The sequence below is a fragment of the Xyrauchen texanus genome, chromosome 33 (assembly GCF_025860055.1).
Source record: "Xyrauchen texanus isolate HMW12.3.18 chromosome 33, RBS_HiC_50CHRs, whole genome shotgun sequence".
NCBI lineage: Eukaryota > Metazoa > Chordata > Actinopteri > Cypriniformes > Catostomidae > Xyrauchen > Xyrauchen texanus.
The window spans coordinates 31,424,508-31,452,344 of NC_068308.1; the positions used below are offsets into that span (position 1 = coordinate 31,424,508).

Sequence of the window (27,837 nt, forward strand, 5' to 3'; positions counted from 1 at the left end):
ATTTGCAGTCAGGTGGGATATATGAAAAACAAGAAGACACAACTCTGAAACATACTGAGGGAGTCTCTGGCAAACAAATACCTATGGTTAAAGATTTCAAACACAAAAATCAACCTTAAAAAAAGGCTGATCCTTCCGTTCTAAAGAGCACTTCGCCAGGATGTACCTCAAAGTAAACAACAAGGACTACGAGGAGGTTGTAAACTATTTAGTTCCACTTGAAAAAAAAAAAAAGATTCAAGACTCGTTTAAAAGAATCATTCTTGGGCTCACACAAACATATGGCATTTCTGTTCGCATAAAAGATTCACACTGACTGACAGTTTTTAAAATGTAATTTTTAATTCTGTACATGTAATAAATGTGATGACAAGGTATTCAGTGTTGATTGCTTTTAAGGTCACAATTCTGTATGTGCTTGAAAACATTGCTAGCTTTTGAAAAACAGTTAGAAATGATCAGTTTCTAAATGAGTCCCACACACTCAGCACAGGCTTCCATTGCACAAAGATTAATACCCTAGAGACACAAACCCAGAGCAGGAGAGCTCAAGCTAGCACTCAGCAACTCGACTCCACCTGCTCCAAGATCATAAACAATTCAAAACAGATTTAGAGCAAAATAAACCAAATATGATACATGATGATCAAGCACATTTGTAGTATTGTTTACAAACAGACCATACAGAAAATAAAATGGAATAGTGAATTGAACGAACACCAGAAGCATTCACGCTTGCTTCGGTAATATACGCCCAATTGTGGAACCATCTGTTGAAGAATCTTGACAACTTCACTCCTCCCAGGACGATTTTATGAAATTCGGTTGGAGAGACATCCAAAAGATCAGATACAGAAATGACACTATAGCATATCTGTTTTAGGTGTATCCCCTGTATTATGGATGCTGAGGGCGACATTACAAGCAAAACAGAATGGTACAGATATATTCGACTATCAAATCATTTAGACATCAGTCTCTTGTACTGCCTTCCCTCTTGTTTTTAAAGATACGTTGATGCATAGACTTTTATTTAGAATGTTTTCTGAGAAAAACACATTTTAAACAATTAACAGCACACTTCAAAGTCCCGTAGAGTCTATTAGTTGAGGGCTTTCACACTCCTTAAACAGGTGACAAAGACAGAGACAAAAAATAAGACATAAATAGAATAATGGATGTGAAAGGAAAGACAGTATCAGTAAGGCCAATGTTAAGAGTGAAAAGAACTGAAGCTGAAAACACAAATAATCTGGTAAGGAAATTACTCTTTTTCTAAAACATCTTTCGATTTTTATTGGAGTAACATGAGGGATTTCAAGTTCACTGTATTTAGGGAAGGTCTAGATTAATTTCTAATGCAGTTTAATTTTATGTCCCTTGGTACCTAGAGACCATAAATCAGTGCTAGTGTTTCTCACAGAACACCCAGTACAATCAACATTGACGTTCACAGTCAAACATCACGCATATGCGTGCACAAACTCTCTAAAACCCAGTAGCTGTTCTGAAGACACTGTTAGTTTCATAAAGCAGTTTAAAAGGAACAGTTCACCCAAAAATGACATTTCTATAATTTACTCACCTTCACGAAAGAAAGTCATACGGTTTTGGAATGACATGAGGGTGAGTAAATGTACATTTTCGATTTTAGGCTGAACCGAACCCTTTAAGCTCTAAAGAGGCTTTGCAACCTGACCTCAGATAAGCTCCCAAACACACACACAGTCTCCCAAACCTGCCATCACCAGAGAGAAGGTCGGGTCAAAACTCCCACCACTAAAACCAAAAGAACATCATAATCTGATGAAGCAACGCTTCCTTTACAATGTGGCTTCTTCCTCGCGAGTCACGGTGTATGAGATTATATCTGAGGAAGAGTAGATGATGGGTGAAGGGATTGTTTATTATGTCAAATAAAAGATAAAGCGCATCTGAGCGAGGGGGTGGGGGGGTGATACTCCTAGCTCAAGAGCTGACGAATCTCCTTGTGCATGTGACACAGGAAGTCCACATAAGAGGCCCCACCACTGTTGCTCTTATCCTCCACAAGGAAGTGCTTGAAGATCATCTCCAGTTTGTCTTCCTGTTTCACCACCATAAGCTGAAAAAACAAAACAAAAACAAGGCTAAAATGAATTAAATGGCCAAATAAAAGGTTATAAAACTTGGGAAAACCTATGATGAAAGAAGTGAAAACATGAGTAATAGAAATATGAAAGAAAAAAAAAAAGCAGTAATATTACCTTCATGAATCGAGAACGTTGTGCCCTGACAGACTCAATAATCTCCCTCAGTCTCTTTGAAAAAGGATTATCCAAAGCTGGCAGAGATGTCTAAACCAGCAAACAAACATAATAAAAACACCACCATTCACATACTATTCATGAAATATGAAATGAAAGCAAAAACAGCTTGGTAAATATTAGTTTGCAAAATGTTAACCTTAAGTCACCATTTATCTTCATGACACCTTTTTCCTATACAATGAAAATTAAGCGACTATGACCAAGTCCCAAACATCTATAACAGCACTACTCAACACGTGACCCTTGAGCCATCTTTTGTGGCCCATGTTGAAAAAAAACGTATACTTAATCAATAGACTATTAAATGTGCTCTTTTTACCAAAGCAATTTTGAAGTTAACATTGGATAAATCCTGCTTGTTTTTTAACACATCTCTTGTGTATGTGATGTTGAACACTCATGGCATTTATTAGTTGACAGTGACAACACGACTGATCATACCAGTTTTCTATAAATCACAATAAATTTGCTAGAAAGTGGCTCTATACCCCTAATTTATAGGCTATATATAACAAATTAATTACTATAAAATGTATACTGAATTAAATATATAAAGTACTGTGCAAAAGTTTTAGACACTTAGGAAAAATGTTGCATAGTGAAGATGTCTTTAAATAATGATATATAAATAGTTTTCATTTTTGAATATCATACAATGTCCAGTAAACAAACAAATCTAAATCAATATTTAGTGTGACCACCTTTGCCTTCAAAACAGCAACAATTCTTCTAGGTAATACACCTGGATACAGTTTTTCTTGGTTGTTGGCAGATATGATTTTCTAAGCTTCTTGGAGAATTTGTCACAGTTCTTCTATCTATTTAGGCTGTCTCAATTGCTTTTGTCTCTTCATTTAATCCCAGACTGACTCCTGGGGGCTCTGTGGGGACCATGACATGTGTTGCATATAAATTAATTGTGGCCCTCGAGGCTACAAGAATAAAGCTTTGCAGCCACTGACATACCTAAAGTGGAGAAGCCCCCGTTCTACAGCATTTTTTAAATTTTTGGGTATGCCTTTAAGCGATTTCAGCAATTTTGCTAACTGCTTGCCATTTCTGCCACAGGCACAAGCATTTCTATTTGGCTAAAAAAATGTGGGCCACTCCCATGACTATAATTTTTGGTAAAAAATGTTTTTGCTGTTCAAAGAGCATAGGGTTGTCACAGAGACAAGTGTGATTTCTCAAGACCCCCATTTCACTGATATCTGTCAGGAAGTAGGTACATTATATGCATGGTCGACAAAGAAAGAAGAAAAAAACAATTGCTTACAGCACCTCCAACCATAGCTAAAGCCCTTGTTACGCATTTAAAATGGGTCGTACCACGCTGGGGTCTATCTGGCTGAAGGAAGTTGTTCCAAAGATGTTCTGGAGCAGCTCTTGCTGGGCATTGACCCCCACCCAGAGGAAAAGGTTCAGCCCATTTTCTAACAGGTACACTCCTCCTCTTGAAAGTCTCTCCTCGGAGCCTCTCACTGCTACAGGCAGAGAAGTGCTCTCAACATCCAGCTTTTGCTGTAGAGAAACAGAATGTACCATAACAATCACAGCTCAATTAAAACATCAATTGGGTTTTCTACATGTTTTGTTGATCCCTCACCAGTGGAAGTAGGCGAGGATAGAAAAACACATGGCTATCAGCCACGTCCATGGCGCTGACAAGCTGTCTTAAGTAGGCACGGTCATCAAGGGAGACATCTGCACCAGGGTGTAGAACATCACTCTTCAAAACGCAGTTTAGATACACAGGCAGCAGCTTCATGCACTCCGGCAAGATCAACTGCACACAGGTAGACAAGAATACATCAATACAAGAGAGTGCAATGCAAATGGATAATTGACATGAAATACTTTGGAAAGTTGATTCGTCCTGCTATGTGATATAAAAAGGATTTTACTAATTCTTTAATAATTATTAAACCGTTTTTATAACCATATTGAAAGACAACATCGAATATCTGTACATTTGAACTAGGGAAAAAAGTTGATAAGGTTTGTAGTTGTGCTGGTTACAGCCCTGTGTTTTCTTATTGTATGAGTTAAGGCCCAGTGATTTTCTGTATTTACCTGTCCTGCTGAAGATGGATTGGCACAGTTCTTGCGGTAACATGCTAAGATCTGTGCACACTGATTCACCAAGCTGTCACGTACATTCTTGGTAGGACTGCTGAGTACACTGCGATATGCTTTAAACACACAACAAAAGATACTTTAGAATTAAGTGTCAAATTAAACAAATAGTTCTAGGTTATTTACAGCAAAATGACAGATTTTTAACAGCACTTTGATGGTAGTGTGAGATAAGTAAAAACATTTTATTACGTTTCAACGAGAAATATTCGAGAGGTTGGTATGTAATTTCACTCACCATATTTGGCAAAGAAGCTGATGATGGTGTCAGTCTCACAGTTCCTGTACAGGTCTGCCAGTTGAGAACAGCAGTTCACTGCCATGTTATGGATCCGAAGCCGCCGCTGACCACTGCAGCTAGTGTACAGAACAGCACACTGAGGAAAGAGAGAAAGTAGTAATGGGAGGCAAAAAGGTCATAAAATGTTGAGATCACTCCACTATGTGTAGCCAACACTCGCATATGTGCACAATCACACGCACCTGCATTAGAGCTCCAGTCTCCTCGCTGAGCTTGTCATCATGTCGGAACTCCACGGTAACAGTCTTGTCACAGTCAAGTCCTGCAAGCTCAACATCTGTGGTGTTGCTCATGTAGAAGGAACCGAAGAAGTCTGTTGCCCGGATACCTGTCACAGCACCACACAGGGAAAACTCAGCCTTTATCTTCACATTCACCCACCCCTGTGCTTAAATGTCTTAATGCCACTGTACTCAACAGGCAGTCAGTAGGCCGCATTCAGACTTTATTTTGTGGATAGTGACATACCCATTTTTTTTTAAAGTTTTTAAAGCTATTATTGCACATATACAGTATATATAATGGTAGCATTTCATTATTATGGTAATGAGAATGATATTTTTTTAACATTACAGTAATTTAAATGGTCTTAATTTTGCCTTTTGTTCTTTCGATTTCGGGGTGGAATTTGACCCGTAAAAATATTTCTCCTCACCGGTGCTAGTGCGGACCCTCATCACAGCATCAAAACCCATCTGCTTCTGCACATCTCTCCTCAGGTCGTTGAGGAATCGCTCCTGGTCAGTTGAGGCCTGAAACAAACCATAGGGAGTGATGCATGTTAAGTATGGTTAATGAGATATTGATCTATTCAGGTATGGAAAGGTAAAGTTCTTGCTAACCTGAAAGTAGGTGTATTTGTAGATGGAGCCTCCCGTTGAAGTGGGGACCACACCTAAAGTTGCTACATCAACATACTGATTGGGAAAGAGGAAGAGGTCCACACAGCAACCCTGCGTCACACACTCCTTGGCTAGAGTGTTGTAAAAACTAACCTGTGGCTGGAATAATGACTGAAACAGAGAAGCGCACTTCAGGATGTCACATGTCCAATCTCTCTTTGTTCCTAAAAACTCCACTTCATTCTACATAAATACTAAAACTAGTGATGCTGCAAAATAAATTCTCAGCCAAAACCATAAATTCTGGACATGCTTAACATAAATGTTAATAATAACATTTCATCCTTTAACTTCCTTAATATATTATTATTATTTTTATTAAAATGAAAAAGTGAAATACACTGAAAACCAAAATTTTTATTTTATCGGATTTTTGGGATGAAACGTTTTCAGAGGTCACTAGCACTAGTTACAATGTTTCAATAGTTCTCAGTCTATAGTGTGACTGAGCAGAAGAGTCTGGAGTAGAGGTGGTCATTAGTACCTTCTCTTTATCAGTGCCCACTAGTTTCTTGTCCTCCCTGTTCTTCAGTTTGCCTGGAGCCTCAGCAATTGGCAGAGAAGAGTGGAAAACAAAGAGCTTTCCGGCACAGTCTGCAGCCTAGATGGGTTCACAAAAGTTATTTTTACTGAATGACTCCACTCAGAAAGGGCAAACTTCATGAAACTGCCACAAAATTGACATCACACTGAATTACAATTGAGTTTGTGGAAAACATTAACATTCACATTATGATGTAAAGTCGGTTGCTTGATGTTAGTTTGCACTGTGAAACCTGTGCTGATGCAATAACATCAAATACCTTGAGTGCCTCCAGCCCTGCCTGAATGACAGGCCCAAACACAGTCTCTGTTTCCCGTGTGTCAGCAAACATCTCAGGGATCTGATCCAACAAACTGAAGCAAACACACATTTTCATAGATCAATACACTTTGATCCTGATGGTCCAAAATTCAGAAAACCAAGCTTTTAATGAGCAAAAGAAAAAAAAAAAAAAAAGTTTCCTTCTTAAAAGGTGCAATATGTAACAATTTTCATGTAATATTCGACTTCTTTGTTTTGCTAATGTGTGAATGGCTTGCACCGTAACTTAGATGAGCCCTTTGCGGACTTCCTAGGTTGCCTATAAAGCCTGTAGACTGATTTTCATGTGAAGGGAGCGGGTCGGTTTTGCCGGGAAAATCCCAAGGGTGTGACGTTTATGCGTGCTTCCTAGAGCCTAGCCTCAGTGCTTCCCTTCTGCTTTTTAACAGCGACAACAGACAGTCTGCAACACTAGGTATTGTTATCTTAAGAGATGGAATCATGCAAACATCCGGCTTCCAGCACAACACCGACTCCTACACAAACTCAGAATAGCCAAAAAAAAAAAAGAAAAATTATCTAATGAATACCATCTGGCTAAGCGGGAACGTGATCGTGGTTGAGCGAAAACTAGAGAGTGAACATTGGCAGGGCATTTGATTCCTGGAGGGACCTTCATTCGTTTTTGGGGATCAAAAAAGACCCTGAATTGGTGTTCTTCTTATTGGACATGTAAGCTTACATAACTGTAAAGCATGTGAAATATAGTGCCATAAGGATTAATCTGTGTAATTTTAGTGAGCTTGAGCTTGCCTGCTAACGCTGACGAATTGCAAGCTACCTTGCTTCATAACTTTTAAATAATTTAAACGATCTTCTCTTTATACTATAAGTCAGGTATACAGGATAAATGAAAGCAAATATGCTGGTTTCGTGAACGTAGTACAACATATGACATACAAAACATTCAATTGTGCAACATAACAGTGCAGTGCAACAATAAACTGTCTGGTATAGTTTGGTAGTATGTAGCTGTGTTAGCTGATAAATAGTTTTAGTATCAAAGTTTGTAGTAAAACAATCATAACTATGTACTTTTAATTATGCTACCTCATCTGTCAGCATGATGCCAGTGGATCACGTTCAGTCTCTTTGTACATTACGTCAGTGTTTTGGCCAATGCTCGCTCGCATCCCTATGGTGTGTGTGCACGAGCACGAGAACTGCCACAGGTGTCATAAATAAGAAGGGTTTCTGAATCTTACATATGGCACCTTTATAGGAAAACAAAAAAGGAGAAACCACAATACCTTATACTGCACACAAAAAAGCAAACCTACGCATAACTACACCAACACTTTTGAACAATTTAGATCATAAATTTATTTTTTATCAAAATGTGTAGTTACTGCATTTCTGCTTTGTACAAGTAGTATAGACCATTCCAAGGCCGTTTAAGGAAGTGACGTCTTTTTGTAGAACAACCATTTCAGCTTGAACAACATCTGACTGTGTTCAAAATGGAATAAATCACCCTCCAAAAGGCCACTTTGAAGTGAGAACAATAATGGTCAAGTTGTAAGATCACTTCGAACTGAATTTGTGTGCAAATATAAAGTGAGACTATATTCCTATGTTGGGATCTCATGGCTGTCCTTGTATTTCCTTATTTCTGTGAATAATAAAATGATCAGCAATACTTTAAAATAAGGTTCCATTGGTTAACATGAACTATCAATAAACAATTTTACAGCATTTATTAATCTTTGTTCATGTAAATTTCAACAACTTTTAAAGTGTTCACATTAAAGCTGCACTATGTAAGATTTTTGGTTAAAAATGAACACATTTTCATTATTGATAGAGTAGTTCATCAATCAGATTTCACAACATTGTCCTTACTTTACCTAGATTCACTACTGTAAGCCTATACAAATTATTTGTATTTTCAGCAGTGGGGTTCGATTTGGCGCGAAAGCGCTGGTTTATGAAGTTCATCCTTGCATCATTACATCATGTCTGCGCACACAGGAAAGTGCCGGCTGTCAAATGCTCCTTTGTTATTGTTTACATCCTTGAAATGGTCTATACTGTACATTTCAGGGTCCTTACAACACACAAAACTGAAGCCTACCTCTCAATCACCACCCTGGACTCTGAAACATTGACCAGAAGTCCATCCAATAGGGGTACAAACATGTCCGCCACATCTGACACCACCATCATCTGTGGCTGGGCAAGAGAGGCCTTTACATTATAGAAATGAAGTACTTTACTGTAGGTGACGAAGCCAACTCGAATGTTTGATTCCACATCAGGGTTCTCTCTGAAAGAACAACCAGCAACAACATGAGGGAACATCATTTTTTATTTTCCTCAATCTAAAAGAAGTTGTCTGGAAACATTGAATATGTTGATATGCACAGGCTTAAGTAGACAATGTTTACGGACGTGAACACACAAATATGTTCTTAAACGGTTTATGAACTTTGCCTCGCTGAAGAACTTATTTCATGTTTAAGGAAAACCTAATCAAGACACCTAGATTTTTGCCCATAACCCTGAAGTCATTTAGCATTACGTTAACTGCAATCAAATTACTGTGATAACTATTGGCAAGAGTTTTGAAAGGCTGCCTTCCATTGAACAGCAGCCTAAAACAATCCCTAGCTAAAACAACCTAAAACGATCCCTAGCTATTGGTTAAAAACATAAGTAAGCATATAGAGTCAGTTTAGATAGGGTTGATTTAGATTTCATGCTGATTTTAAAATGGGTTATAATAATGAGCTGATTTTGGACATTTTGATAGTTCATTTAATAATGTATTTCTGATGTACTATTATACTTTTGGATAAAACCATCACCTGGGCAAGTAGTCCAACAGTGTCTTCAGCTCCTGGCACACAATTCCCACAAGGCCACTCTTCACTGCATTATAGGACACATCAATCAGAAAGATGTAGGCTGGTGGCTGAGGAAACTTGTTATTCTGTAAACAAATCATATTTTAATGAGCGATAAAACACATATAGGAACATAGTTTTTTTTAATAGTCTATTTCACATTCTATTTCATATTAATGCCCTCGGATTACAATGGAATGATGGGAACATGTACTGTACCTTACAGTAGTCCACAGTAGCCGTAAACTCATAACTGCCCATAGAGAGCTCTGGTCGGTCGTAGAAGTCCACTCTCTTCCCTGTGTGATCCAGATGCTGGAAGAAATGGGGAGGCACTGGGAGAGGGAAATAAATATGTAAATCAAAGCATAAAATATTGCTGATTATGATGCATACAACATCACAAGCATGTTATCTATGACTCACCCTCAGTGACACAGCTGCAGAAGCCACAGAGGAAGCGACGGCCACCTTCAATGAACTGCATGAAAGGACACATGTAGGCCTTACAGCGATTGCAGCGGATTGGACCACTTTCTCCATGATCCACAAGATATGGCGGTGTCTGCCAGAGAGCAAAACAATCCCAAATCATTACTCAAATCCATCATGACTGTGAAACAAGATTCAGCAGTCTCATAGCTCAGGATAGTGTTCAACCAAAAATGAAAATTCTGTCATCATTTATTCACCCTCATGTTGTTTAAAACCAGTATGACCCTTTTTTTTTTTTTTAAATATCCTGTCCACTCTTTTTCTTTAAATGAAAGTGACTACATTTATGATGCTTTTGTAATGTTGGAGCTTAATGGCCCCAATTCTCTTTTAGTTTCATTATATGGAGAAGAGCAGTCAGGATATTTTTCAAAAATGCCCCTATTGTGTTCCAGTAAGAAAATGAAGCAGTAAAATATATATATATTTTTTTATATTTTTCATTTTTGGGTGAATTATTCCTTTAAACACAATGGCACCAATACTCAAAAACCCCTGTGCCACAATGTTAATGGCAAAAACCACTAGTCTCAGTAGTCCACAAAGACAAATTGTCTATAAAGAGAATGTATTGTGATATTTTACTTCATCTGGTGGCAGAGTAGCCAGTGGTTTGATGACAGCAGCAAGGGGAACCTGGGACTGTTTGGCCACGTCAGAATTGCAGGGCATGTTATAGGCTGTGCATCGGATGTAGCGTGGACTTGCATTACCTTTGGAGACATACATCACAATAACACCAGCTCAATCCAAACTGTAACAAACCACTGAATTCATTACAATGTATAATATTCTCACTGATTAAAATACAATATTCAGAATGTACTGCGAAACAATATTTAATCCCTACTCTTACCTTGATCTCTGACCTGGAAGTTGGTTGTGACAAGAGGTGGGGCTTGACCTCTGACCCCTGTGGTAAAAGGTTCACTTCCCTTGTTTGCTTTGTCATCCTCGATTACCTGAATCTGAGGGAAAAAATACACAGCAATTAAAGACTGTCACACCTTTTTTCATGAACACCCACACACCCCGACCTTTCACCCAACAAACCTCTGTATTCTTGTATAGAAATAATTCAAACAGGATCAGTAGGTTTGAAAGTGTTAACGCTATATCAGATCATCTAATCTAGATTAAAGGAATGTTAAGGGTTGAATACAACTTAAGCTCTATCGAAAGCATCAGAGAAAATTATTTAGACACGTCCTTACAATAGAAGTCTATGGGGTAGGTCTAAATCACGATGAAGAAACTTTGAAAATATGCAACTGTGAATAGAGAACATACCTATAAAAGTTTGAGTCTGGCTTGTTTCATTTTGCAATTCCAAGATTCATATTTCTGCTCTCTAGTAAAATCAACCCAAAGGTTTCCACTGCAAGAGAACTACTGTACACACATATTTCCTTTGTTTTTACAAACCGGGGAATAGTCTAAACTAGGGCTGTGAATCAATTACATTTTTTTTACTAATTACTTGTGATTAATCATGGTACATTAAAACAAACATTTAAATATATTCATACTCAGTCTCAATAATCTTGCAAAAAATTGGTTAGTCATTTATTTTAATCATTTAAATATTTTCTTATCATGATAACATGTTAGCAAGAGATAATTAAACACATTGTGCAGTTATAAATCTAAAAATATGTATGTTTATATGCTATAAAATCAGTGTGCATCATGCTGCAATAAGAAACTGGGCAACAACTCCCATTTTCCAGTGGTCTTTAAGAACAGGATCAAATGAGCAGATTCAATTTATATAAAGCTTTATTGACAATATAACAAGTGTACATTCCCAATGTATTATTAGACACTATACATAGAGAATTTTAAATTTGCTAAAGTTTAAAATCTAAATTGTAATTTTCTTTAGCTGCCGTTCAGTCTCTACCACGCAAAAGCTGGGTCTATCTCACACAGTTTTGCTTTTGACACCGACTGGTTCAAGTGACAGTGAGTAAGTGTTTTTGGGCAATGCAAAGAGATATGGCAGCTTGCCCATATCTCTCCCACACCAGGCTCACCACTTGCACTCTGTAGTCTAGTATCACATTAAACAGTCAACTATTAATTGCAGAAATTAACATGCTAAATTACCCAGTCCAAGTTTCGGTGGTAAACAGCATAAATAAACAGAGCTTAATAATTAGTTGTATTTAACCCAGAATATTTCTTTAAATGATGGGCCGATGTTTACATGAACCCCCAGTTTAGAACTCAAAAAAGGTTTCCCCTCACATTCAAGTCATGCATAGATTGTAGCATGCAGGAGTGTAGATAGGAGCTATTTTAATCGGGTACCAATGACCTGTATTTTATTAATTTTATTAGTCAAAGGCAAACAAAATGCCAAGATCATGTTTCAATACAAAAATCCTTAATGGTGCAAAAAAAAGCTTTATTTTCTTTATGCAATAAATAACGTATTTTTACAATTATGACTTTGGGGTGAATTACGTTCAGGACTTTTCTTCATGAGATTTAAAAGGTTGGTGTGTTTACTACTACATTCCATTCAATTACACTTAATTAAAAAAAATAATTAAGTTATGCGAAGGAAAGACTGACTAATGTCATGGTTCTCAGTATCTCTAATGAGTGTTTATCTAGACAAGAGTCATTGGCATATAAGGGACACAGAGTAAGGAACAAAGAGATTGAGAGTTAGTACAACAACACAGAACAGCAGAGACACTTACTGGACTGGGGATTGCATCTGGGTCTATTCTATGTCTTGTTTTCTGCACAGGCGGCATGTCAGAGGCTTGCTTTACGTTTTAACAATTTAGTCAGCAGATTATAGAGAGAGAGAGAAGCCAAAACAAAAAAAAAGAGAGAGCACAGAAGATAAACAGAAGTGTAACCACAGTTACCATTCCTGTTTTTTCAAGTAGTCAAGAATTACTGATTATTAATCATACTGTTTAGCAGGCAGTATAAGACATGAATGAAGATATTGCAAGGCGGCACATGCAGAATTTCCAAGCCTTGAAAACACATCCCTGAATCTGGGTGTTATTGATATTCATACAAGATCTATGCTAAGCCACCACAGTGCATGCACATCAGACACAGGAGACTCCAGAGCGAAGCCTCTCTTAACACAAGCACAGAACAGAACATATTTCTAAACACATCCTTTAATACAGACTGACAGTGTATGTTTCTGTGTGTGAATGCAAGTGCATTAGTACTGAACAATTATAGATAACTATATTAAGAAGCACTTCTCTGAGTGAGTGTGGTATGTTGGAGAATGTGTGAGACCACAAGTATGTGTGTTGGTATAATGAGTAGATCTGAAATGTTCATACCGGGCTTGGGATTGAATCAGGATCAAGCCTCTTTGAGGCGGGTGGTGCTGAAGCAGGTGCAGCAGGAGGTGGGCCATAATTTTGTTGCCCAGAATATGGCGCTGCATAGCCAGGCTGATGCCCTCCGACTTGCCCGAAAGCACCTGGTAGAGAAATAATACATCATGTATAATTATATGTCATAAAATTATGCACGGACGTTATTTTATCGATACATTAAAATCAGCCTACTTTTCAATTATACTTTCAATTCACTGCCAGTTGCCTTTCATTCAATGTAGTCTGACGTAAAAGCTTTGGGGGGAGCACAAGGGGGCAACATAGCATTTACTGAAGCCGGTCGCAGCATATCACACACACATCACGAGCTGATGGCAGTCCAAAGTTATGAAGGTTTCTGAACTTCAAGAATTTACTAAGTGACATTGAAGATTTTGCAGGTATGAAACTGGGGTTACTGTGCGAACTGAAAAATATCCAGATAATCATTGGGAAAAATCTTCCGATTATTGATACGTGAAAATGGCATCGATCCCAAGCCTAATCATGAGGAAATGTACTTCCAAAAATATGAATATACTATATTCTATAATTTTACTAAATCTCATGTTTTTCCACAAACCTGTATGCCCTTATCCATACAATTAAAGTGAATAAGGGTTGTAAGCTGTTGAGCTCAAATAAAAAAAAAATGTGAGTATTGATGCTGATTACCATCCCTGGAGTCACGAGTTTGAAGTGACTCCAGCCAGGTCTCCTAAGCAACCAAATTGGCCTGGTTGCTAGGGAGGGTAGTCACATGGGGTAACCTCCGCGTGGTCGTGATTAGTGGTTCTCGCTCTCAATGGGGTGCATGGCAAGCTGTACGTGGATCACTTAGAGTAGCATGAGCCTCCACATGTCATGCACTGCAAGCCACGTGATAAGATGCGTGGATTGATGGTCTCATAACACAACAGAATATCTTTATTGTCATTTTATAAATACAATTATTATTGCACAGGTACAACGAAATTAGGTTTGCGACTCTCCTTACGATACTATAGAACAATAAAATACAATAAAATAAACCAAGGAAATTAAATTTAAATACCAAACATGATAGGAAAGTTCAGCAAATGTTAAAAGTGCTCAGGTATGTAGTGCAGCAACGGAATCAGTAGTGTGGAAGGGTATGAAAAGTGGAGGCAACTGAGACTTGCCCTCCCCAACCTGGATTGAAGCGAGAAACCGCACCATCAATAGGACCTACTAAGGAGTGGGAATTGGGCATTCCAAATTGGGGAGAAAAGGGGATTAAAAAAATATTAATAATATAAAATGCAAAGGAGATAAAAAAGCACCAGCTGAGAAAAATATTAAATTAAGCTTAAATTTCTGTTGGTATCTCAAACAAAGCTATCAAATGGCTTCAGAAGACTTGGAACATATTATGTTAAGTATTATAAACAACTTTTATAATACTTTGTTATTTTTGAAGCTTGATCCTATTCGTCCCCATTCTTGTTCAATGTGTGGAAATGAGCAGTGTGAACTTTTATATTTGTGTTCCATGAAATAAATATATTACATATTTACATTTATGGCTAACCTGTTCCTTTAAGTTAATGATTTATTTATTTATAGAGGGAGAACTTGATGCAGTAGCTGTCATCGACTTAAAATCAGGACAAGGCCAGTTCTCACCATTTTGCTGAGGTGGATATCCCTGCATTCCTGGCTGTTGTGGTGGCCCTGACATGCCAGCATTGGGAGGACCAGGTGGCATGCCAGGTTGTGAAGGGGGTACATGATTTGGCTGTGCCATTGGAGGCCCTTGTAATGCCATAGGAGGGCCCTGCATTCCAGCAACAGGAGGCCTTGGTGGAGCACCCCCTTGTGGTGGAAACCCAGTAGTGGTTGGAGGGGGACCTGAGTGATAAGGAGAGTGTTGGGATGACATGAGTCCTGGGAGCTGAGATGGAGCAGAGGTGGGCGGTGGACCTCCAGGGAATACAGATGGCTGGGAGGTGGGATGCTGTTGTCTTGGGAAAGAGGGCTGTGCTGGAGGAGGTGGGCCACCATATGACTGGGCGGGGCCTAGAGAGGGAGCTGTGGAAAAAGGAGGCTGAGAGACAGGTGTTTGAGGGAAGGATTGCTGAGCTACAGGAGGTGGAGCTTGGGGCTGGTTTGGGCCAGAAGTGGAGAAAGCTGGGGCAGCATTTGGGAATGGCTGCTGGGCAGGAGGCAGCGCTCCATAGTAAGACTGAGGTGGAGGCTGAGCCACACCTTCAGTAGGCAGAGGATGTGTGGGAGCAGCTGAAGAAGGTGAAAAAGTGAGAGGAGCTGCATGTGTGTAGGCAGTTGAGATAGGAGCCTGGGATACTGAGGGAGGGGCTAGAAAAATATAAAAACAATCGTCAATTACACCACTGTTTCACGTTCATCTATGGTGTTGAATTTGTCAAAATAGTTATTTACCATAGCCTGGGCCAGCAGGGGAGGGTGCAGTGGAGCCAACCTGCATACCGGCCATCTGATTGGTCATTTGCTGCATGCTGACTGGTGGAGCTCCAAACTGTTGGACATACGGGGGCTGAGGACCAGACAGATTCACTGCTCCCAAATTGTACGTTTGAGACACTGGAGGTCTGCATGAACAAGAGACCAATGTTAGAAACAAGATTAGTGGTAGAACTAACTTTTCATTTTCATTCAGCCACAAACCTGATGAGGCAACATGTAAGAGAAGTCTGAATAAAAAAGGAAGTGAAAGGACATGGTTATGTGTTGAACTGACAGGTCACTGACCTCTGCGGTGGAGCGCCCATCGGAGGTGGTCCATTCTGAATGTCTCCTATCCCAAATGGAGAATAACTCTGGGCATCAGAGACAGGTGGTGCCCCTGAGGTGGGGGGTCCTCTCATACCTATAAGAGCACAAGCAGTCGTGAAGAATTACAGTGTTCCAAAATTCACCAACTCATCATCATCATAGTGACAACAAAAAAAAATACATCATAAACACTCTTCTTCCCACTACACTCAATTTGTAACTTAATACCTGCGGAATTAATTTAACAACAGTGGTCAGCAGTCCTGCAGGACCTGATTAGATAAGTTATGTTAGGGAACTAAAGTTCTAATTTGTAGTCGGAAAGGGAATTATTCCTAAGAGTTGTTGACAGAACAAGGGAGTCTAAGATAAGTTTAAATAATTCTCAGTTCGTCTTGTTGTGGAGTCAAACACATTTACGTAAATAAATTATTTTAAATCATTTGTTTAACTGAATCTGTTCAAAGATCTGATTCAGTGATTCTTTTAATTAAATCGGCAAAATTGTTCACAGTGGTCCGAAAAATCTCTCTTTCTGACAGAACTTTAGTGAACCGACTTTTTGGACCACGGGTCAGTGTTGAAATACTTCTCAGTGAACAACATACTGGTTTTTGAACATTTACTTATGCTGTACATGCCTCTGTAAACTAATTGTCCTACATTCTGTAGTAATTCAAGTGTGCACTCAGAAAACTCTCTAGCAAAACATAGTAATCCAAGTTTATACTCGGTAAATTTATCTTGCATTCCTGCAGTTTTCTAAAAAATCTCACAAGTGTTAAGAGCAAACAACGCCTACATTTTAGCCTATTGGACAGTGGTTATCAACTGGTTTTGCCTCAGGACCCAGATTTTACCTTTGATATCAAATGGTGACCTGAAACAAAATCTTTTATTGTGCAACATTAAACAAAAATGTCATTAATATCCAACAGTGAAGTTTATTAAAATGACCATGAACTACATTCACCTATGTGATCGCTTTTTGATGACATTTCACCAATTTCATAATTTTTAGCTGACGTTTGACTCCACTGAAAGACTTTGTGATGCTCCACACTCCACCTCAGTAGGTGATAGTAATGCACCATAACTGGATTGCCAACCGCTAATAAACATCACAAGAAGAAACACCTGTGACAGCACTGGATCATGAAAAAAAAACTTTAACAAAATAGTACATACATAAACAGTAATGGTGTTGATGTCAGAGTGTTTGTTGTGTTCAGTTGATAGCTGTTGTACTGCATTGTCAGTGCTGTCTTGTTCAGTACACAACAATGTTAAATTAGCCAGATAGCTAGCTGCTACTTAGTGCCTACCAAGCATCATTGCCAGTTTCCATGAATGCAGGGGTATGTAGCTGCTAGCCTTCTAATACTTCCTAAAAGGCTGACTTCATGTCTTTGATTCAGTTAGCTAGTTGAGTGTATAACTTTGCCGAATTGCTTGCGTATTTTTAGCGAGATGTACCTGATCTGATTGTCAAGATGTAGAACATAGGCTAAATATAGAAAATTACTCAAAGGTTTTTCATCAATATTTACTTTTTTTTTTCTTTGATAAATATCTATAGATTTATCTTCCAGCCCTAGTTCTCGGCATTCAATAATTTACTTCAATAATTCTCCCCCCCGCCCGCTGTCTGTGACCCTATGAGAACAGACCTGCTACCCATTTCTGAGTCACGACCCACCAGTTGAGAACCACTGCTATAGAAAATCCTTCATATGCATAAAAGCATTACAAATACACAAAAAACCTCTTCCATGTAAATCTGAGTTTTTGCCATAACAGCTGTGGCCATGACAGGACATTTTATAATTTGCTTGGTTTCTATTTCAGTATTGATGGAGCAGTTTTTAGTGAGGACAGATGACTTATTGCTGGAAACCTGTCACATAGCATTTGGTTAGAACATGGTGTGAGAGTCAAACTCATTCTATTCACATGTAAATGAAGGTTCAATGAAGTTGAAAGGATGCTTAAAAATACAAATGGCACAAATAATATCATACACTAATTTATAAACAAAGTAGTCTGTCATCGACCTTGTCTTCTTATATTGACCATTGTGAAAAGGGAAGGAGAAATGTATCTGTAAATGTGTCATTATTTCAGGCAGCACACAGTCTCTGTTTGTGTGCTTTTCCACAGAAGAGGTTCAAAGGGCCATCGATGCATCCTGTCATTTCGATTGGCCACAGGTGAGTCAGAGACCAGCTGTCCCGCACACTGAGGTCAATAACAAATGACAGGGAATGGGGAAGAGGACAGGCAGTCAAGCAGAATCAAAACAGTTACCTAGGTCAAGAGGAGAGGAGGACAGGTCAGAGACTAAGTTTGTTGCGAGATTCTTAGAGGGAAAGCTTTCATAAGGAGAATATCCTGCAATACAAGAAAGAGAGAGCAGTGAAAATGGGAAAGAGTGAAATATGCAAAACAGGAAATGAGAGGTAAAAGAAAAGGTTGGGATGGAGGAATATGACGACCTGTTTCTTCAAAGCTTGAACATCCTTCAAAACCTGAGGGGCATGAGTTAAACTCCAAACAATCTTGTGTCAATTGACAGAGCTGACATTGGCCATTTAATAGCCAATATGAATCTCCATATTATCTCCATATAAAAGCCAATCTCTCAATATGATGCCATACAACAGTTTTGTGTAAAGAATAGGGCTTTCACGATTATAAAATTTTGCTGAAGAACAATTGCCAAACAAATACTTTTGACAATGTATTATCTGTTTAAAAGTGCTGTAGGTGATTTTTTTTATTTTTATGGAATGTTATGCAGAAAATGTTCCTTCTCCCTGAAAGAGATCACTCAAACAGGTGTCCTGAGATATCTTACTGGTCGCTGTGCCAGCTGCAGACTCCGTAAACAGAAAAACAAAAGTGACCATGGGCCAATCAGAATGCTTTCTGCCCGTCAATCATTTTGCATGTTCATAGAGTATTAGTAGAAGCGGATCATGCAGGTTTAATGTCATATTCAGACTCATATGTCATCAGATGAGGGCACCAATTTGCTACAGCTGTATTTAACAACCATAAGAAGCCATCTGCTACATCTGTTGTCTTCAGTAACAGTAATTTGCATGCTTTCAAACAGCCAAATTAAGTCACTTTTTTTGGTGGATACTAGTCTGGTAGTTAAAATTCCTTTTTACGCGAGTTTGTGCATAGTCCCAGTTTCACATGAAAAAGTTAATGTTCAGTTTGCGATACTTCACCGAGCACCACATGTTCACTGTCCATAACCATAGTAACAGCTGCACTAACAACCCAGCCACATGATCGAGATTTTCACATTAAGGCTTACACCAAAAGACAGTTATATTATTAACAGTATACAAAATCATTTTGTGTAAATAAATCATTTCGGTTTTTAACCGTGACATTTTAAAATCGTGGTTAATAGTGAAACTGTATAATTACGAAATCCTTAATCTTCACTGTATACTGTGTAGGGGTGCACCGATCTGATACCTGGATCAGTATCATCTCCGATACTGAAGCTTTTAGACAGATCGGGTATCGGTCTGACGAGCCTGATCCAAATCGGATACTGTGTGTTAGTCATGTTCCTTACTGTCAAGCTCAAAAAAATGACAAAAGAACCATAAAAACCATATCGGAAGAGAAAAAGTGGTATCGGTGCATCCCTAGTACTGTGTAATGCGACAGATGCATTGTGGGGTTTTCCTCTACATAAGACTTTGGGGTTCTCCCAAATCACTTGAGCAGGTGTAGTCTTCAAAAACCTATAAGAACACTACTTATGCATTAACATGGACACATAAGAGGTGTTCTCTGAACGAAACAGTGTGTGTTAAAGAGTTTACTCTTAACAGCTTTAAATCCCTATAATCCCTTAAATGCATTAAGGCTGCATTCACGTTTCCATTACAGAAAGCAGCTTCCTGCAAAACCAAGTTGTTTTCTTAAGTGCATGTAAACGAGGTCAAATTCTTGACAAAATGAAAGACAAAGTATATGGAATGAAAAATAGCCTCGGCAAAGTCAAATGATATAATATAAATGGGTAGATTTTAATTAATTAGCTAGCAGTTCCAGGTTAAAGATTATAAACTGCAACTTTTCGATTATCCGTATTTGCCACAATGAGCTATGAATGATTGGTTATTGGAATTGGTTACTGGTATCGGCCAAGAAATTCCATAACAGTGCATCCCTGGATTCTTCAAAATATTCCTTTGGTGTTCCACAAAAACATTATATTTCTGGGTGAACTATTCCTTTAACTGATAATAACCTGTAATAAACAAAATTCCTGAACTGTGACTTTTCATTGAGAATCAACTATTTTGTACTTCCACCTTTCTTACCTTGTGGTGGACCTTGTTGATAGGCAGAGCCCGGCCCGTTATAAGGGGTGTTCTGATCGGGATAGCCCATTGGCATGTGCCCGCTACCATAGCCAGGCTGGGGGTAGCGCTGATAGCCAGGCTGGGGATAGCGCTGATAGCCAGGCTGGGGCTGCCCGTAGGGAGAGGCCAAGTGAGGTTGCTGGTTGACATTCATTTTCGTTTCATCCCTAACTTTGAAGACAGGGCAGAAGACAGGGGAGAAAAAAAAAGAAGAGTGAGTGAATCTATATTTATGAAGTACTGCTAAGAGTAGAGCTTACAAGGTCTTGCTGGTCTCTCAAATGCTTTCAGGAATCTAAAGACATCTGCTGCTGGCACAGCAAAACTCCAGACTAATCATTTAAGCTCAAACCAGTGCAGCAAATGTTGACACAAAACAGAAATATTCCTAAAAATCAGTTTTCCTCTAAATAAGAGACCTACAAGTCAGAAAGACATGTGGATTTCCAAAGTAAACAAAACAAGGAAGTTGACGAGTAAACATATAACAGGAGTATTTTCTTTTGGCATTTCACCATATTTTACAAGCATGGTATATTGGAAAAGGGAAGTGTCACAAGTAGGGTTGGGGACCGAGAACCGGTTCTTATTCAAACCAAATTCCATTATTTTTTTAATACTGGAACCAAAAGATTTTCAAAACTTTCAGTTGTGTTAATGGTTCTTGAATGTGCATTCTTCAGCCAGTATGGACGCTGCACTGAGCTCAAATACTTTGTGTTTCCTGCGCTACCAAATGTACTACAACGCTGCTACTAAATTATCAACATGCAAAATCCAGCATAACCAGTGTAGTTCCAGTCCTGAATTAATGACTTTGACTTGAGTCTGTTCTTTTGAACATACACCTCAAAACATACAGCGATTCCACCCGAACGAGCCGATTCTTGTTAGTGAATGAAAAACATACAGAACCACATGCATGTCATTCATTTCACCATGTCCGACTCAAAACAAACAAATAATTGTTACTGTGCTTCGTGTACTTGTAGTGGCTGCAAGTGATTTCTTTCATGGAAAGGTATGCAAAAATAAGTAATACTCCCTGAAAGATATTAATGAAATGAGTGTCATGAGATCTTTCACCGGTCTCTGTGACAGCACTGGACTCTGTAAATGGCACACAAAAATGTGCCTGTGGGCCTGGTCTCTTTCTGCCTGTCAATCATTTTGCTTGTTCTCATAGTGTTAGTTGAAGCAAATTATTGAGGATTAATGCCATTTTATGCCATGTTGTTCAAAACGGTTGTCAGTTGAGGGACAGCCACTTCTGATCGGCGCTAGTCTCAATAAAGCTCATTAGGTATCTTTGGTGCGGGGTTTTGGAAAGAGGGTGTAGCTAATCCATGGGCTCAGCTAGTGGAAATTCTAGAATAGGTTGATGATATAACAATGTGTAGTTAAAGATATACATTAAGAGATTTGTTATAATTAGTGGTATTTAATACAAATTAATAAAACATCTTAAAAGGTCTGTGTAAACACCATTTGCAAGAATCTGTTAAAATGTGAAATTGTCTCATTTGGTAACAAGATGTGCAGGCTAGTAAACTGAATAAGTATTGCATTTTCAAATATTTCTTCCTCAAACATACTAAGAAATTGGTATTGAAATTGGTATCAGAATCTGAATCGTTAAACATTTCTTAAAACTCCAATCCCTAGTCGCAAGCCAGATTCAAACTTATGCCATCACATTATCACAGCTCAACATCTCATATGCATTAACATCCACTAAGCCACATCTCTGACAATAATGGGAGTAATACATTTTTCTAAACAGAATCCAAATGATTCATTTTGATACTAAAAATTAGGGATGGAATGATATGGTTCTCTCACGATTCGGTTCGTTTTAATCTCTATTAGATATAATAAAACAAAGACAAAATATTACAAGACAATTTTATTTTCTGAAAGAATGTTTGAGCTTCTATGCAATTTACATCAAAATAAATTCTTTAATACACAATATAAATGCTCAAAGTTTAAATAATAAGTGTTGCTCACATACCTTTCCCTATAAGAAAAGCTCAATATTAGAGATGCACCGATCTACCGGCCAGGGACCGGAATTAGCCGATTTTCCGCATGCTCGGCCTGGACCGGTAACCGGCCGGTCAGCCTCACATCTTAACGTCACAGCTGCATGTAAACATGTCATTGGCGTGGGAGATCTTCACTGTGTGAGTGAAGAATACATAAAGTTCGAAATGTGTAATAATTAAACCGCGGGGGATCCACCACAATAACTTTCGGAACAACAAACCTAATTAGACATTTATAACACCATCACCCAGCTGAAAACGGCCATTTTAAAAAAGAAGCTAAAAAGGGAAAGCGGCTAAAGCTAGCCAGAGCTCAGAGCCAGCCACAAGTCATCACCCAGCTGAAAATACCAAAGCAATTACGAGGAAAATTATGGAATTCATGGCCCTGGATGACCAGCTGTTCTCCATAGTTGAGGACAGAGGCATCAGAAATCTGATAAATTTCCTCAATACAGAGTAGGAGGTACTTTCCGACGTCGCGTTGACCGAGTTGTTTCATCTCGTGTTATGTCACACATGCAGCCTGTTATCTGTCAACATTTGGGTACACAAATCCGGGAGAGGGGAAGGGGGGTGCTGGATGGCAGAGACAGGCTAAATACATACAAATTGTGCCGTTGTGATTTAACATAATTTTTCCCACCATGTCCGATATTAAAATCAGTGCGACACACTTTGCAAAAGGCGTGGGCATTGTCGATATGGCTTCGGGATATGAAATTCAATTCTTCCATCCAGCTGTTGTTAAATGTACATCTATATTTAGATTTTTTCACCGGAGCACAAGCTGAGTCTTCTCCTCCCCTACCAGTGATGCTTGATTTAACATCCCGCGTCTACTGCCTGCGCGGATATCAACAAGTGATTTGTAGGTTGCCAGATTGTGGTCATAAATGATTTGTAATTTGTATGATGGGTCGATTGTGTGAGTAGGATGCGTTTCATTCAAGATCTGGCAACTGGACCAACTTGGAATAATATATTAATTTGATTATTCATATAACGTGGTTTGGGCCATACAAATTACGGGAGTTTTTTTGGGGAGAAATAACAAAACGGGAGACTCCCGGGAAAAACGGGAGTGTTGACAGGTATGCAAGCCGTTCTCGAAGCAGTGCTCAGTTTTACAACTGATAGCGTATTGGACACTTCAGTTTTTCAGATCTTTGGAATTGTTTTGTTAGACGAGTAATAAAGAGAAAAAGGTCCATTTATAAAAATAGTGGGAAATGACATCTGTTATATAAAGCAACTTATATGCAGTTAATTGTTATTTCTACCTCTTTCTAGTCACAGAGCACTTTATTTTGGGAGTTGTTTAAGTGAGAGAAGAACCTGTAACTTAGTGCAGTTTGGGGGAAATTGTAATGTTTAATAATTTATTTTATTATGAAAATAATATTTAGCATTGAAGCAAGGTAGATTTTGTTTGTATATGTGGTCAATAATAGTTCTTGGAAAGAAAAACGGAAAAAATCGGTATCGGCAGGTCACACATGCAAAAAATCGGAAATCGAGATCGGCCAAGAAAATTGTAATCGGTGCATCTCTACTCAATATAGTGGGCTACATTCAGGCTGATCTGGTGGCACAATAAACAATCGAACTGAACTGTCCTGCAGTATGTGAAAGGGTACTATATTTCAATTTTAATAATTCGTTTGTCATCATTAATAGAATCAAAACGGTAATAAATAAAACTTAAAATAAATATTCTACAATATATTAATTTATATTATATCCTGAAATGGTATATATAATAATGATATGAGCCATCACTGTACATTTGAAATAATGTGTACAATTATAAAATAATTACATTGAGTTTACATTCACTTGTATAAGAAACACTAAAAAGGTACTGTCATTTTAAGAGTTCAACAAGCAACTCAAGTGTTCCTGTTCAGCAAACATCAACTAGAATCTTTCAGTTTCTTTAGCACATTTATTCTGCATGAGATTAAAATTAATATTTATTGTTACTTTTTTATCTGACTGTAAAGAACAGAAAGAATATTAAGACACATTCAATGCAAGTAGAGTGTGCATCATCTTTGATGGTAACACATTACATGGAGGAAACAATCTGTTTTAATCTCAAGCACTTTTCAGCAAAACAGGGTGATTTTCCAAGTATTCCAGTACTTACATTTCTAAAAACTAAATTCAAGCACTTTAAGTACTTCAAGGAACTTGTGTGAACACTGTAAACATGGTGGAAAATGAACAAGCACAGTAGGGGTAAAATCAAGCGATAGAGAGATTATGTTTGAAGGGTTATTTCATTTCTGATTACATTGACAGAAAACAAAGTCACAAATTTCGAAATATCGAACTGCCACGATATGGCTTAAGTTTTTTTTGGTTCGTAATATTTTGAAATTCGATATATCGTCCCATCCCTACATACATGATCCAGATCCCCTTTTAGCACTGACCCCACCCATATAGCCTAGTGATGGGAAGTCCAATTCTTTTCAGAGAACCAGTTCTTTCGGACTGTGCATTTCAATGAACCCCTTCAAAAAAAACGATTCAGCAGTTCTTTTATGTTATGACATAATGTACATAATGTTAATACCCTGGTGTCGTAGAATACACACTCAAACACATTCAATAAAGTCCTCTGCAAGCGTATATTGCAGATTATTTCATTTGATTAAGTTATAATAAGGGTGTTTATTGTCATCAGTGTTTCAATTAGTGATCTTACATCTTAGATAAGTTTCCAACATTAACGTTTTGCACATAAAGCACACCGATATACAAACGAGGATGCTCCATGTGTCTAAAGCATATAAAGTGACTAAACTGGTCTTTTTTTATGCCTTTTTCTCCCTATTTGGAATGCCCAATTTCTGTTACTTAGAAGGTTCTCGTGGTAGCGTGGTTTCTCACCTCAATCCGGGTGGCAGAGGAGACAGTCAATCCATGCATCTTTTTATATGGCTCGCAGTGAATGACACCACGGAGACTCCGCATGTGGAGGCTTATGCTACTCTCTGTGATCCACGAACCCCATTGAGAGCAAGAATAACTCATTGTGAACACGAGGAGGTTACCCCATGTGACACTCCCTTCCTAGCAACTGGGCCAATTTGGTTGCTTATGAGACCAGGCTGGAGTCATTCAGCACACCCTGGATTTGAACTCTCGACTCTAGGGGTGGTAGTCAGCATCAATACTTGCTGAGCTACCCAGGCCCACTAATAAACTAGTCTTAATCAACTAACCCTTTTTACAGAAACCATGAGCCAGCTCATAACAACTTAAAATATAATCTCAATAGTAAAATTCATTTAAATCTCTCAAATGAAACATTTCACCCCCTCATTCAAGTCCTTGGTTCACGCATGCTCATCAGCAGCTCCCTCATCAGTTCTCAGTATTTTGAACATGTCTGAAAAAGGCGATTCTCAGTTCTGTGTACTGTTGACACAAGAACTCTTGCGACCAGGTTGTTCAGTCCAATTTGTGAACTACTTTGAGCGGTACATTGCATAGAAGTGTTATGACAAGAAGATATCACCAGTTCTAGGATCTTATTACTTCCGATTATATTCTCATTTCGAGTCGGAGTGTAGGCACGTCTGAGAGACAGGTTGAGATGGAGTAATTTGTGGATTAGTGTTGACTTGAGATGCAAACTGTTTCAAACGATTCAGTCTGATCTGGCAAACTGGTTAAACTAGTTCACTAAAAAGGACCGTTCAAAAGTTCAACTTGTTCATAAACTGGACATCACTAAAGTAGCCTATATAGTTAAGGTATGACTCATTCAGCACTTCAAAAGGAATTACAGCCAAGACAGCTAAATTAATGCATTTAAATTCAAGTTTTGTATCTGTTTTAGTGTTTAGTGTCAAGCCCATTCACAAATGCCAGTTCCCTAAACTCTTTGCCAGCAGCTGACATCAAATCTTGAAGCGTGTCCTTCATGTTGAAGCTTTGTGTAGGCTTAGTTCCAAAAACACCACTTGAGAGCATTGATAAAAGGTTATGCTCAACAAAAACATTACCTGACCTACATCTTTATGAAAGCACACTCTAACTATTTCGGAACAAAACAGACTTCTGGCAACAATGCTTTCCCCACCCACCCCAAATATTTATGACTCTTCAGCTCACTAGTTCATGACCATTATGGTGTTTAAAAGCGCCGGATGCCATGTATCAATTACAGAAACATATGTAGACTGGAGTGGGCTCATATTACACAATTACTGCCTGCACAGTTGCTTTCATAGACTGCACATATAAAGTGGATTTTACACTTCTGAAAATTATAGAGCTTAATTTAGACTTCAAAGCATGGTCTGTTGTAAAATACTACTCCGGTTTCTAGCAAGTAAGAGCAGAGAAGCTTCAGCACAACTCGCCCTCGAATAATGTTGAATAATTCAAGGCAATGGATACTGTGATAGAATACAGTATCCAATGTGCGAGGAATTCAAGCCATAAACACGCTCATTTTCCATCTATCTGTTGGAGATGAAATGATAGACCTGCTGCATGACCTAAATACTCTCAGGGTAATTCACATCTGTACAAGATCACAACACTGGTGACAACCACACCAGTCTCGTGCTTCCTTTTACATATATACAAATGTACAAAATATGCGTAAGAGAGAGCAAATGAGGATGTTATAAATTCAAAATAGAAGCACAAAATCATAAAATATCCCACCTTCATGTTATTTAGAGAGACTCTTACAGAACAAACGAAACCATAACACACTGGCCAGGATGATGCATTTCATAAACAAGACATGGGCAATTCAAAACAAATAACTACTATTCATTTCTAATTAAACTTCATCAAACACTTTAAGCTCTATTAAATTACTTATGGGCGTATGAAGACATTAACCACACTTTCTCTCACCTATCGCGAGGATAATTTAGGATGTTTTGCGATGCTGGCTTTTACTACAGCATCATGTCCCATCAGGTCTAAAACATTCATCTAATTTTAATAAACACTGATTTCGTTTAACTGACAGCTAAATGTGTCACGTTAATTCATTAAACTGAAATAAACTTGTAAATGACTCGACGCTGGGGCTTGAGCAAGCTATGCTAAGCTAAGCTAAGCTAAGCTAAGAATCACAGGAAAATAAATAAGCAAACAAATGAAACCATGTCAAGAGCCATCTGACAGCTCACCTCATTAACAGCTCGTGGAATTAACGAACGAGTCGTCAGGACGCCGCTCCGGTGGTAAAAGCCGGTAAACGCGATGGGCTGCCGTTCTTTCACGGAAAGAGAGCAGCTCGAGACGGACGTTTAATCCTCTCCTCAAGCGCACCGGAAGAACTGTCACTGTATGCCATGTGCACGTCCGGTATTGATGATGTTGTAGTTTATGATAAGGGACATTTTTTAGCTTTCAC

General features: G+C 38.5%; 1 protein-coding gene across 5 annotated transcripts; it reads right to left on the reverse strand.

Moving 5' to 3' along the window:
• sec24c (SEC24 homolog C, COPII coat complex component) lies at positions 1-27,748 on the reverse strand. 5 transcript variants are annotated; one of them, XM_052103219.1, is made up of 25 exons: positions 27,611-27,748; positions 20,350-20,562; positions 18,302-18,385; positions 15,971-16,088; positions 15,641-15,810; positions 14,867-15,556; positions 13,181-13,323; positions 12,566-12,634; positions 10,711-10,822; positions 10,440-10,567; positions 9,786-9,924; positions 9,579-9,694; positions 9,321-9,445; positions 8,588-8,779; positions 6,452-6,545; positions 6,133-6,249; positions 5,589-5,759; positions 5,402-5,498; positions 4,929-5,074; positions 4,684-4,822; positions 4,383-4,501; positions 3,916-4,095; positions 3,639-3,830; positions 2,247-2,336; positions 1-2,104 (listed from the first exon to the last, which is right to left on the reverse strand). In XM_052103219.1, exons 2-25 carry the CDS (start codon positions 20,543-20,545, stop codon positions 1,964-1,966), a joined length of 3,768 nt encoding a protein of 1,255 aa, XP_051959179.1. In that variant the 5' UTR covers positions 20,546-20,562; positions 27,611-27,748; the 3' UTR covers positions 1-1,963. The 5 variants fall into 5 exon arrangements, with proteins under 5 accessions (XP_051959179.1, XP_051959178.1, XP_051959181.1 ...); XM_052103218.1 differs by having other exon boundaries at positions 20,350-20,558; positions 27,611-27,747; XM_052103221.1 differs by lacking the exon at positions 18,302-18,385 and having other exon boundaries at positions 20,350-20,558; positions 27,611-27,747.
• Positions 27,749-27,837: the final 89 nt, after the last annotated feature.